The 14,039-nt window shown below is 37.5% G+C and overlaps 1 protein-coding gene across 2 annotated transcripts; it reads right to left on the bottom strand.

The window, feature by feature from the left end:
- Positions 1 to 3,684: 3,684 nt before the first annotated feature.
- On the bottom strand, positions 3,685 to 13,313 carry dnajc25 (DnaJ (Hsp40) homolog, subfamily C, member 25). Of its 2 annotated transcripts, none has more exons than XM_077206743.1 (4): positions 12,985 to 13,313; positions 10,283 to 10,435; positions 6,637 to 7,107; positions 3,685 to 5,286 (listed from the first exon to the last, which is right to left on the bottom strand). In XM_077206743.1, the coding sequence occupies exons 1-4, from the start codon at positions 13,270 to 13,272 to the stop codon at positions 5,164 to 5,166; spliced, it is 1,035 nt and encodes a 344-aa protein (XP_077062858.1). In that variant the 5' UTR covers positions 13,273 to 13,313; the 3' UTR covers positions 3,685 to 5,163. The 2 variants fall into 2 exon arrangements, with proteins under 2 accessions (XP_077062858.1, XP_077062859.1); XM_077206744.1 differs by having other exon boundaries at positions 5,211 to 5,340.
- Between the last annotated feature and the right edge of the window lie 726 nt (positions 13,314 to 14,039).

The raw sequence follows: 14,039 nt of genomic DNA, 5'->3' as shown, positions 1-14,039 counted from the left end.
AATGGCGCTTTTCCACTACACAGTACCAGCTCAAACTCGTTGTTTGGTTTTCCACTGTGTACAAGTTGTACCTGTACCTGCTTTCGGGTATTTTTTTTCGTACACCTCCGGTGAGGTTCTGAGCGAGCTGAGGCGATACTAAAATGTGACGTGAAAACACTGCAGACTGCTGATTGGTCCGAGAGAATCGTCACTATTCACCGCGTCATCATTGCACGCGCCAGAGCTGGGGTTTTTTCAGCAGTGTTTCGTTTTGCTGTCCTCAGCGTCTCCAGCCACATCCCGAGGATCAAAAACAGGATACACTCGATTTCCTCCATTGTCCTGTGTGTGTAATGGAAAACGGAGCGAAAAGCGGGTCGAGTCGAGTTGAATTGGTACTGGTAATGGAAAAGCGCCATTATTGGACAATAGGGCTTTTCATACTCTGCTTAAAGGACAATTCCGGCCAAAAATGAACCTACCAAGGGCAAAATTAACACATGGGTACCGAGTCGACCGTTCTTTGGGATTTTCATGATAATCGAATGTACCCAGTTTTAACGTTAGTTTTAGTTTAACCACAGATTAGCTTATAACGCTAGTGTATGGGGCATCAAATAAGTAAAAATCCCTAGTTAATACCACTAACAAGGCTCAAAATAGCCCCACACTAACACGGTAGCATAATGAGGGTCTCTACCTGCAAACCGAAGCATTGAGAACTGTGTAAGTGTGCAGACAGTTTAATAAGAAGATACTTTATAAAGACAGTACACTTCACGTATACTAGCAGAAGCCATCTTTGGAAAACAGTCTCTCGACCAGTCGAACAACGAACGCCGTGCTACGTGAGCTGAACTGTGACTATCGACCAGCACGTAGTACGGCGTTAGGAATTGTCCTTTAACCCTGGGTTATCGTCGTTATAAACCCTGCTCCTGACCCAGGTGTTATGAAACCCTGTTGAGAACAGGATTAGAGACGCTTTTGTGGTGGAAATCTCGTATTCCGGTGCCAAACGTGTGCAGTGTGAAACGAAGCGGTATCAAAATATTGATAGACGCTTAGCAATCCACACGCACATGACGTCACCATTTTCACAAATTTACCTTTTTATTGTTTACACAGAGACAGTAAAAGCATAATTTTCAAAACCTTGCACTTTGAAACCCGTTTTTTTTTTTAACCTGGCATTTTCAAGCCAAAATGCCGATGTCGTGTAAATGAACAGTCAAAACGCATAAAAATTGTTTACCGGGGTAAATTATGAGCAAGTTTACCTGGAGTTTAGAAAGACCAATAAACATAGGCTACAGGACAAATCAATAAAGGATTCATACTTTCAACTTGGGTACAATAATGTACAATTCTGAATTATCAATGACGGATGACAACCCATACTGAACATGTCTATGCGATTATCCACATTGAAAGACTTTTCCTCATTTCTTTTAAGTACGCTTAAGGCTTAAGGCGTATGTATTTGGACATATGGTCGAATCTCTCTGACAGGACGAAAGAAAAGAGGGATCTGGAGATTTTTGTTCAGTTCAAAACCTAAGCTATCCACCAAAACATGCTCATTTTCCAGGATGCATAAGAAGTAGATGATTATTTCACAGTTAACATTTTTGTTTGCATGTTTATTTTGCATTTAGCATATTTTTCCCTTTTGCATCCTATGAGAACAGACTTGTGACCCACCATATATTTAATTTGTTACAAACCTATTTTAAATATCAGTTCTCTTAACATTCAAAAAATACCTTTTATTTTTGTTTCATGCTCAACCATGTTCAGTGCCTATTAAAACAAACAGATTTTGTATATTGTTTTCAGCAGATTGATGTGTTTGTGCTGGTATACTGACCTGCCAATGGCCTGAATTACAGTAGAAGAGAGATAGACTTTAATCCTGATTACACACACACTCCATCATTCAATCCCCCCCTACAAGCTGGAAAACACCAAAACCATCAACAATAATCTCAGATCTTACATCTGACGGACACATAGCCTACTTTAATAACAGCATGAGTTTCATTATCCTCAGCTTAGAAATTAAATATGATTTTGAGACAAAAACAGGTTTGGCATTACACATATAAACCTAAATATGGCAGAGAATATGTTTGTATCTTTTCTGCTATCGGCATCACATGCATATTATTTTTTAGGAATTCACAATAAACTTCAATTAGTCTTTAAGGCTTTGCAGTTTGCAGTAGTATGATTATGAAACTACTGAATCTCAAACACAAAGTGAAACGGATAGACGTGTCAGATGTCTGAGTTTACACGACAACGATGTAGCCTAGTAGTTTTCTGGTCTTAGTTGAAAAAGGTGTCGTGTAAACTGCCCCAAAGTGCAATTTTTTTTAGAAAATGACATCATTCTTGTGTCTGTGTAAACTACAAAAATGCAAATCTGTGAAAATGTTGACGTCATGTGCATGTTTTACGTGTTCAGTCTATAGGCGCGTAGAGACATCGCCATCTACTGGCCTGGCAGCAGAATACAGCGTGATTTTTAGTCGTTTTCGTGGATCCATGTGAAAGGCAAATTTTTTTGACAATGTTCTCACCTGTTCGTGAAAAATGCAAAGGAAAAGGAAAAACTTTACCATGTTTAGTACATCATAGTTGTGTAAACGTTCCCTAATCAATGCACATCTGAATTCTTCTAAATTCTGGGATTCATGAGATTGATTTATGATTAACAAACACATGCATAGTGAAAAGCAAGACTTTTGTGGATTATCATGATTTCTGCCAACCTCTACCATCAACAGAATTTTTGCTATGAGATCTGAAAATCACAGGCATTAATCGTTTAATATTTCTGTGCGAATTCTGCGAAATATGTGTTCAGATACATACATACAGTCCTGGTCAGAATGATTTGCCCCCCTGGTAAATATGATCAAAGATGGCAGTAGAATATAAATCTGCATTGTTTATCCTTTTGATATAGCCTATATATATATAAAAAAAATTAAAGATAAAATCTAACCTTTTATTGCTGTAAAATAATTGAAGCTGGTGGGGAAATCACATTATGAAATAAATGTTTTTCTCCAAAACACATTGGGAACAATTATTTTTTATTATTGTTTATTTTATTATTAGATGAAACATAACAAAAAGAGCTTTTTGGCAGCAAACACTTAATATGGTTTTGGTTCATACAGGGATAAAAAAGTACCCCATGTGTAAAATGAAATACTCTGCTGGATCTTTAATGCTGTGGGCCTAATTTTCTGCTGGAGGTCCTGGACATCTTGTTCAGATACATGGCATCATTAATTCTAGCAAATACCAACAGATAAAAAATCAAAACCTGACAGCCTCTGCTAGAAATCTAATAATGTGCCGTGGTCTGATCTTCCATCAGGACAGTGATCCAAAAACAATCATCAAAATCAACACAAAAATGTGTCCCTGAGCACAAAAGAAGCTTTTTTCATGACCATCCCAGTCCCTGAGCTGAATCCTGTAGAAGATGTGTGGGCTGAACTGAAGAGAAGAAGCGCCAACTTGTGAATCTGCAGGATCTGGAGAGATTCTGTATGGAGGAATGATCTCTGATCTCTGGTCAGGTGTTCTCCAAACTCATCAGGCGTTATAGAAGAAAACTCAGAGCTGTTATCTTGGTTGCAAAAAGTATTTAGTAAAGGGGGGCAAATAATTGTTCCCGACGTGTTTTGGAGAAAAACATTTATTTCATAATGTGATTTCCCCCCACTTTCAATTCTTTTACTTAAAAAAAAAGGGTTGGATTTTTGCATTAAAAAAATTAAAAGGATAAACAATGCAGATTTATTTTTTACATCCATCTTTGATCATATTTACCAAGAGGGCAAATAACTGACCAGCACTGTAGTGTAGTCGCCACTAAGGTTTTGACTCGAGACACTATGGATTCAGTCTCTCCTTCATTCAAAATGACTTTGATAATTGCAATAGTGACCTCAAGTGGAGATCTGGATGCACAGCAAATCCCCAAATCATCCCACTCTCTGGCAGTGCACTCATATTCTGGGTACAACTGTCTTACTACAATTTATAAGTAAAAGGTTGTGTGTGTGTTTCAATTTCAAAGGTGTATCAACAGCATCTGTGGGCTGCGTTCACCATGGGAAATAATGCACTCATGTTTACAGTAATGCACTTATGTTTACAGTAATGCACTCATCATGTTTACAGTAATGCACTCATCATGTTTACAGTAATGCACTGTGTTGGTAAGGCAGTCTGACTCTCGGAGACTTTAAAGCAGAATTAAGAAACTCAGTCCTACAATCCAAAAACTATTGTAACAAGAGAAGTCCCGTCATCACCGACTCTGTTGTGGTAAAATGCGAGCCACAACAAACTGCAAACTTTCATAACTTTGTATTTTATCCAAAGCGACATACAAATTATATTTATTTATTTCAGTTTAGCTCTTATTCTTATTCCAAAATGCATGAAATACTCAAATTGCATGGGAAAAGACCAACCAGGGTATACTTCAAAAGTTCTCTTTCTGTGCATCTTTTTAAATATATTTTAATAGTATTGTTGTCCCTTCTACAGAATGAATCCTAAATGGAAAAACGTTCAAAGGAACTGAATTTGAATTCAAGCGTTCATAGAAGGCATATATGACAAGTCTTCAGGTGAGAGATCGCTTTATGTGCATCTGTGGTTATGCACTAAGAACAATATAATAAATTACTGATGACATATGAATCTATCGCATGGCAACCTTTTTTATGGTGACATCAACAAAGTCTTCCTAACCAAACCTTAAACTATAAAACTTTATTGAAGTACCATATGACTTTCTATATGCAAATAAAAGGCTGTGAGATACAGCATAGGATTAGATGCCATTTATAGCAGACACGTAGAAGAACTGACAGAGACACATAATCTTTCAGTGATTGAAATGAGGCATTTTTGTAACTGTAACACCGGGTTTCTTTAGCCTGTGATCAAATTCATCCTGGTACAACACAACACACAATGTTTTAAGAGTTATTTTTCTTTATGATTCCAAAACAGTCTCAATTGATCCTCTTATGCAAACAGAAGAGTCACATGATCCTCCATAGGTACAATCAAATTGTCAATCATTGTCAGTCCATTGTAAACGAGTGTTATTACACACACAGCATTGTGTGTGTGTGTGTGTGGTCAATCGTCAGCGAAAGTGATGCGTCCGGGACCCTCGCTCCTCATCCAGCGCCTGTAGCGTTTCCATCGCGAGTCTGTGGCCATCTTCATCTTCATCTCCTCCTCCTGCTCCTCTCGGTACACCTTTCACAAACACACAGAGTCATCAGTCTGTCTGTCGTCCTAAACACACACATACTAACACCACCACACACTCCAGATTCATACGATGAAAAACAGGCTCATCACTGATTAATGACGGAATTATGAATGTTTCTATACTGAATATTTAATAGGGCTGGGGATCTGAATTTTAAACATTTTAAATGATTTACAGAAAAACATGTGAACTTAAGACACACACACATATATGTATGTATGCATGCACACAAATGCATGCGCATATATATATTCACACACATACATACATGCATATATATATGTATGCATATATGCATGTATGTATGTGTATATATGTATATAGTCCTGGTCAGAATTATTGGCACCCTTGGTAAATATGAACAAAGATGGCTGTAAAAATAAATCTGCATTGTTTATCATTTTGATCTTTCTTTTGTTATCACAAAAATCTAACCTGTCATTGAAGTAAATCAAATTACAGTGTGCTATAATATAAATGTTTTTCTCTAATTAACTGTTGGCAACACCCTAGAAAGTCTTGAGTAAAATCCCTCTGAAGAATATTCCCAGTCATATTTACATTAACATTAGGGTGACTAGGAACATGAAATTATCCAGCCATGTCTTGTTTCACAGGAGTTTAAATATGAGGAATCACAAAAGCCAAATTCCCTAAATCATCCATCACAATGAATAAAACCTGAGATTATAGTTCTGATGTGCAGCAAAAGATATTAAACATTTAAAGAATTGAAAATTCCCATTTCCAACATCATGTGTCTATATTTTCTTAATTAAATGAAATGCATGGTTGAAAAAAATTATTGTTTATGCAACAAAATTAGTTAGTTCCTCTAACTCAAAGTAGTTTCTTGGTTTAACAGTTTCATAACTCAAATATTGATTAAAAAAAAAATTATTTTAGAGTGTATGCAATTTTCTCAGATTACATTAAAAATACACTGTAAATGCGAACATGGAACTCAATGAAAATAATTCTATAATAAAACCAATCTCCCCACTCTATGATGATGTGTCGCTCATGGTTGACTGTTGTGATTCAATAATTAAATTAAAGTTATTAAACCATAGAAAAACTGCTAAAAACGTAATGAAGCATCATTATAAGTTTGATTTATAAATTGATTATATAGAATTGACAACCGAATTGCAATTATAATGTAAAACCGAAAAAATGCATTATGATTTTTAAATAAGGGTTTTAAAATGCACTTGTTAACTTTAAAAGAGCTAAATATTTATCAGTTTTAAACCGTGTATCTAGCATGTCGTATATGTTGGCAGTGGAGAAACTGTGGAATAAGAGCTTCGAAATGAAAGAAATCTCCAAACCTCATAATTCTCTTTGATCCAGAGCTGCTGCTTCAGGAACGTTTCTATCAGGCCGCTGTCCAGACTGTCAAACTGAGCCTGCGACATCTTCATGTTCTTGCGGATAATGTACAGTCTCTCCTCTTCCCCGTACTCCTCCCCGCGGATGGTGAAACGGTAAAACCACGAGCAGTGCCAGGCCACGAAGGTGCACAGATGGTATGGGAACAGAATGATTTTACACAGCAGAATGTCAGATACGTTGGGTTTCTGATAGCCACCTTTGATGTCGATCTTGTTCTTGATGATGTCTCTGATGATCTGCTCCTCTTCCTCACGGATCTCCTCTTTGGATCGCCGGTTCTTTCCCTTCTCTTTGGTTCTGTTGAGAAGACCTTGCTGCTTGGCCAGCTCGGCAGCCTGGATGCGATATTTGGGAACGGTCATCAGGTAGTTGATGGCTTCTGTGTAGCTACTCCACCAGCTGTAATACTGCAAACAAATAAAAACATCTGGTTCTTAAATGGACAGTTCTTGCTCTAACAGCTGTCTGTATGATCCATATACTAAATATAAATGTGCCGACTGTCCTTAATCTACGGCAGAGCTCTTAACCCTCATCCTTCCCTCGCACTGTAACACATCTTTCCCTCACCCTAAAATTATACTTTTTAGAAAGCTTATTTTATTTCATTTTTAAAATAGTATTTTTTCAGTTTTTATAATGCAATTTTTTGGGAGGTTTTTTTTTATATACCTTAAAATTACTAGATTTGATCAATTAATAATAAATAAAAAAATAAAAAAATAGTAATTTAGGCACATTCCTCACATTTTCAACTTAAATTAAATAACACAATTTCATTCATAAACCTTTTAAAGGGCTGGAATAATTCCCTTTTCACTGTTTGTAAAATAAATCTCTGATGTCCCCAGAGTGGGTGTGTGAAGTTTTAGCTCAAAATACTCCACAGATATTTTTATATAGCATGTTAAAGGGACACTGTGTGAGAAATACCCCCATCCAGTGGTGAAATATTATTTTGCATTCAAACGAATTTTGCTCTCCAGCGCCTCGCTTTTTCAAGTGCGTATTGCATCTACGGTTGCCGTTATGTACCAAAAATGCTATGACAGGATGTCTTGTAGTAACACTTCATCGAGTTTTTCTCCAGATGAACAGGTTTGTAACTTTAAAAAAAACAGCAACTTGACACAACGAACAAACAAATGTTACAGTATGAGTTGGTGACACTGAAAAACATGAACTGTTGTAATTAGTAGTAATGCCGCCTTTATTCGTTATATTTTCTAAATTACGTGATTGTTAGATATCATCATCGGATGATTCAGCAGTAGGGAGAGGAAGAGGGAGAGGGAGAGGTAGAGGTAGAGGGAGAGGACAGAGAAGCAGTGGATCAGTGTCTTCTCCTGTGGCTCGGCATATGTATGATCCGCCATTACAAATAATAAAGCAATCAGCAATCATAGGAGTGCAATACAGCCGTTTAAACTTGCCGCCGGGAACGCGCCTCTCACTGCTCTCCTCCTCCGTTTCTGCTGCTTTCAGTCACGTGACGCTTGCTCTGAGTCTGAACGAAAACGCGTTGTGGAAACTTTTCCACCTTTTGTACTTTTTGACCCTCTCTGCTATTATAGTTTTTCAAGATGGCGGAACGACATGGAAGCCTCCGTGAACCTACCCGTCCCATGTACATAAAGATAATAAATTCTTCATTTACGAGGATAAGTCAGATAATTTGCAGAGGTATTTGTACACCATTGAGGACATATTTATGAATAAAAATATTGATTTCAGATAATAAAATACGTAAAAACCTACACAGTGTCCCTTTAAAGTTGTCACTTTGTGGGGGTTAGCAAAAACACACAATTTTGTGTCTGGCCCTTTAAATGCAAATGAGCTGTGTGTGTGTGTGTGTGTGTGTGTGTGTGTGTGTGTGTGTGTGTGTGTGTGTGTGTGTGTGGTCACTAACCCGTGAGGCATGTCGTGTAGTCGCTACCAGCCATTTGTTGTAGTCCTTAAAAAACGATTTCTTTAAAAGCAAATATCTCCCTTTGCTTTGAACATTGAGCGTTGTAACTTTGCAGATTTTGTTTATGCTCAAACAGCAACACTACACACTAACTAAAGTTTGAAAAGTGAAATCACACTCAACCACCCCTTTAATTCAGCTCAAAATATCTTACATTGGGAGTCTTGCTGACCTCTTGTGGAAATAAATAATATAACATGATATTTCATGACTCTTGCCACTAGATGGCCTTATAGCTCTATATGAAGCAAATGAGCGGTTCTGCTGGGTCCTAAAGTCAGTTTACCTCAGTGTGCATTCAGATACACATGTAGACATTATGAAATAAATTTTTTGGTAAAGTTTTAGCATTTTTAGTTTGAGTTTTCTATGTGTACTGAAGCATTCCTCGCATTCCATTCATTCCTAAAGGGGGTCAAATTGACCTGCGAGGGAAGGATGTTTCTTTTTTTTAAATTAAACCTTTTTGTGTGTATTCGTGGTTCAAGTGCAACAAAAGTCTAGGCTCTTGAACCCCCTTTTTTTTTTTAAATGAGGGAAGGATGAGGGTTAAACACCTGCTGCTGTCCAACAGTGTTCAGTTCTAACATTAGACAAACAGAAAGTTCAGGTTTGTGTGATTAGAGATAAACCCTGGAAGATAGATGTCCTTCAGGACTGGAGCTGAAGAGCCATGACCTGCGGTGGATGAAATATAGCTCTACATTTTTAGCCATAACATTACATTGCTGCCACACTCAATCCAAAGTTGTAAATGTTTCTGGTAATTGTCTATTATATTAATTGTGACTGCAGAGAATCTTTCTGCAGTGGTTTTGTTCCATCAGACAAGGTCTTTGAAATTATAGTGACGCTTCAAATAAAGATTGTTTTGCTTACACCAGTAGGTGGCGACAAGTGAATGACAAAAAAAATGATTTCTCATTAAATCATTCCTTCAAGTCTTTATGAGCGAGTCTTTGAATCAATCATTCATTCAGAAGATTTGTTCAAAAACACTGATTCATCTAGTAATAAAACAAGTTCGGTCTTTGTGAATGAGTCATTAAATCGTTCATTCAAAAAGATTTCAAATTAATTTGACATTTTTCCAAATAGACCGCAGCAATTAACAATTGGTCAGAATCTCTAGGAAATTACATGTTATTTTTGTTTAGTTGTCTATTCAGAATAATGAGAGAATCATTATCTCCATTTTAAACCAATAAAAAAATAGTGATTCTCAATTTAAATAGACTCTTGCAGCTCTACCTTGCACCAAGAATACAATGATACAGGGTCTTTAAGACTCAGAGGTAATAGCCCACAATGAATTTGCTTTGTAACCCCCCTTTGGCTGTTCAAACAGCGTCTATGCAACCGAGTAATGGGTAATAATGCTTCAATCCCGCCAGGTCTCTATAAGCCTTACAGTTTGGGATCCACAACAATTTTATTGTTGTATTTGTACTGCATTTGTTGCTGTGCACCCAATTGATGGGATTTAAAATTTGGTGTACGTCTGTGTGTTGTTCTGTCAGAAAAATAAGGAATATGATAAAGAAACTCATCAGTATGTTGACTTTTTCAAGCCAATGGCAATGAATGAAGTGAGTAAGTGATCAGCTTACCTGAAAGAGTGAGATTGCACAAATAGTTACGAGAATCACTATCCTAACGTCTACTTTGGGAGCAAGTCTTCTCCTGTAGTAGGTGTAGTAGTGGCTGTAATATTCCTCTGGGTGGTCCAGCATGTAGTCATAGTCCTTACGTAACTCTTCATCCTGAAAATCACAATATTAGAGATCTTACAGTCTATATTTAGCTATTATTACTATAGATTATTTACTATGTCTTAAAGGGAAAGCAATATGGGAATGTAGGTAAAGACATGTCTGATATCTGAGCTACATTTGAATGTATTATTGGCGATTCAGTTTGGGAGAAAGCATAATACTGATGTTGCAAAATAAATAAGATTTCAAATGTCGTTGGGGTGTTTTCATTGTGGTTCGACTATGTACCTAGATTAACAAAAGTGTATTCAACAGCGGTGGTTTGAGTGGGTTTCCTTCACTCTTGTGGACACGTACTAAAATAGCTGGATTTGCAAAAGTTTGCAAGGTTTGGGGAATCTTTTTTAGACATTTAAGAGATCAACCAAAAGATTTCACATCGGGTTGAAGTTGGTCATATGATTTGCTGCTGACTGATGTGACCACAACTTTACTAAGTTGCAGACTTTTAATGGGTTAGTTCACCCAAAAATGAAAATGTTGTCGTTAATTACTCGCCCTCATGTCGTTCCAAACCTGTAAGACTTTAGTTCATTTTCGGAACACAAATGAAGATCTTTTTGATGAAATCTGAGAGATTTCTGTCCCTCCATTGACAGCTACGCAACTACCACTTTGACGCTTCAAAAAGTTCATAAAGAGATCGTAAAACTAATCCATATGAATTTAGCGGTTTAGACCAAATTTTCTGAAGAGACTCAATCGCTTTATACGATGAACAGATTTCAGCTGTGGTAAACTGAAGATCAAGCATGTTCGCTTGACGTGCAAGACCAAAGCGCATCGATACAGTCGGTTGGTCTGGGAACGCCTCCCGGGAACGCCCAGTCACGTGATGTGAATTTAGCCCGTGGGGGAAAACATTGCCTTGGCCCTCATTGAAATACACGCGACAATCATGCCGAAGAGGTGCTGTGTCGTTTTCTGTTCCACCAATAAACAAACAAATTATGAATTGAAGTTCTACATCCTTCCTAATAAACACACAGAACCGGAAAGGAGGACAAAATGGCTACAAGCAATAAATAGTAGTGTAATACTTCTGTGATGTTCTGTAATACCTCTATAGTACTTCTATAGTATGTCCCAAAATACTATATTCCTAGAGGATTACTATAATATTTTGTCCTAAAATACTACAAGATTCCTATAGTTGTTTTTCATAAGGGATGTCTCATTCACATTAGCGTTATCAGCTGAAGGCTCGCTCAAATGGGCCAATCGCTACGGTCTACACTCAATACAGACTGCAGGATAACTGTCAGCACAGTCCCTCTGCAACCTCGTACTACTGATCACCGTTTTACAAAAGGATTAATAGTTTGGAGTGAAGCATACGTACAATTGGTAAGTGACAAGGTTTTATGGAGTTATAGTATGCAACATATGATTGAGTTAGGCTAATGTTACCGGTAGCTATATACCGCGATGTCTTACCTGGAGATTCAACCAGATAGCAAAATATGTCTGGAAACGACACCTCCGGCCATTTGGTCGGGTCATTGACCCAGTTTTTAATTAAATATGGGCAATCGTACCCTTTTGCAGTTCATTTAGCAATATATCGTTGCCGGTCGGCAGGCGTCAATGCTTCGCAATAAGAATTTTGTCATTAAAATACACATGATGTTCGCGGTGTTTTCCCCCACGCCGACCACGCCCCCAACTATGACGCGTTGCCGACTGTATGTGTTGGTTCTTGAGGAAGATCAAACGTGCTGCCTAACGAGAATAAACTTCATTTGTTTTCATGCTTAAGCTTGCATTTACCACAGCTGATGTATGTTTGAATAAAAGCCTAAATTCAGTCTGTTCATCATATAAAGTGATAGCCTGGCTCTGCACTCCTACGTACTTCCACTCAATTTTCATTTTCCTTCAGTTCTAGTCTGGGATTGTGTGAAGCCATTCGGTCCGTTCTGGCAACGCTGCCGAATATCAAGAAGATAAAGCCGGAGCAAGAACAATCTTTGCTTAGTTTTGTTGGTGGCCATGATGTTGTGGCGCTCCTTCCCACTGGGTTCGACATGAAAGACGTCACGACCAAACGTTAGCGATTGGTTATGGCAGATCCAGAGTGACTGGTTAAAGGAAGTTAACGCTTGTCAATGGAGCGGTGCCAGACTGTATTTACAAATGAAATGTACGAGAGTATGGTGGGTCCAGGCTAATAAAGTGACCACGTCTCTTCAGAAAATTTGGACTAAATTCATATGGATTAGTTTTACGATCTCTTTATTAACTTTTTGAAGCGTTAAAGTGGTAGTTGCGTATCTGTCAGTGGAGGGGCAGAAATCTCTCAAATTTCATTGAAATATATTCATTTGTGTTCCGAAGATGCTCGAAAGTCTTACGGATTTGTAAAGAAGTTAGGATGAGTGACAATGACAGAATTTTCATTTTTGGGTGAACTATCCCTTTAATGCGCATTCTGGCTATTATGAAACTCTAGAATATCCACCTCATCTCTATTTTACGCACAATCGGAATGAATATGTTAGATTTAAACGGGCGCTTGTATTCGGGGTTAAAGTTACCTTGAGTGTCTCGTAAGCAGTAGCGACGAGCAGAAACTTTTGCTGCGCGGCGTCGCGGGTGTCTCCGGTCTCTCCGGGCTGGTACCGGTCCGGGTGGTATTTTCGGGCCAGCTGACGGTACGCGCGACCGATCTCCGCTTTACTGGACTCACGCGAAACCCCAAGCACGTCATAGCAACTCTGAGTCCCGCAATACAGTCCCTCGATGAGCGCGGCGACCGAAGAAAACCCCAAAATAAAGACAAAACAGATGCATAAACTGAGTCTCAGCTCCACGGACGCGGCCATGTCAGCATTCTGATGCTGCGGTCGCTCTCTGATGACGCAACCTACACGTGTTGAACACTGCAAAAATCTTTTCTAATCACACTGTAAACTGAATGTTCAAGCATTAATATATATATATATATATATATATATATATATATATATATATATATATATATATATATATATATATATATATAGCCTATATATTCTAATCGCGTGTCAAACATGTCTTCATGATCCTAATGCTCTTTTCCAATTTTGACTATAATCTAGCTTTTCAAATAATATTTTTTAGATAAATTCTTAATTAAACTCAGAATCTCTTTGAATAATAAAGTCAGTGATCAAGAATGGAAAGACTTCTGACTTCTTCGACTAAAAATACATCTTCTTGGGGTTTTTACTTTGTTTTTTTTACTGGAACTTTACTATGAACTTTCAGTTTAATGACAGTATTTTGTCATCTATGAGGACACAATTACTCACTTCTCTGAAATTGTGTTTATTGCACAAGAATTTTGCATTGACTACACATTTTGTAAAAAGGAACTTTTTTGTAAAAAAGAACTAAACTTCTGTATTAGCCTTTTGTTTTTACCCCTTAAATCCTTTTCATATTAAGTTAATAATTACTCTATTACTTATTCCGTGCAGAATTTTACATTGTTAGTTATTTTCACAGAAAATAACTCTCAAATTCAATAGCTTGAAACACTATTCTATGGTCTAATACTTAAGATAGATATAATACGCCTAGACAATAGCTGAATTCATATTCAAAAAGG

Source organism: Siphateles boraxobius, unplaced genomic scaffold, assembly GCF_051911475.1.
Source record: "Siphateles boraxobius isolate OS27281-9 unplaced genomic scaffold, OSU_SipBor_1 56, whole genome shotgun sequence".
Taxonomy (NCBI): domain Eukaryota; kingdom Metazoa; phylum Chordata; class Actinopteri; order Cypriniformes; family Leuciscidae; genus Siphateles; species Siphateles boraxobius.
Note: the sequence above shows the minus strand (reverse complement) of the source record. Positions and strands in the feature narration are given on the sequence as shown.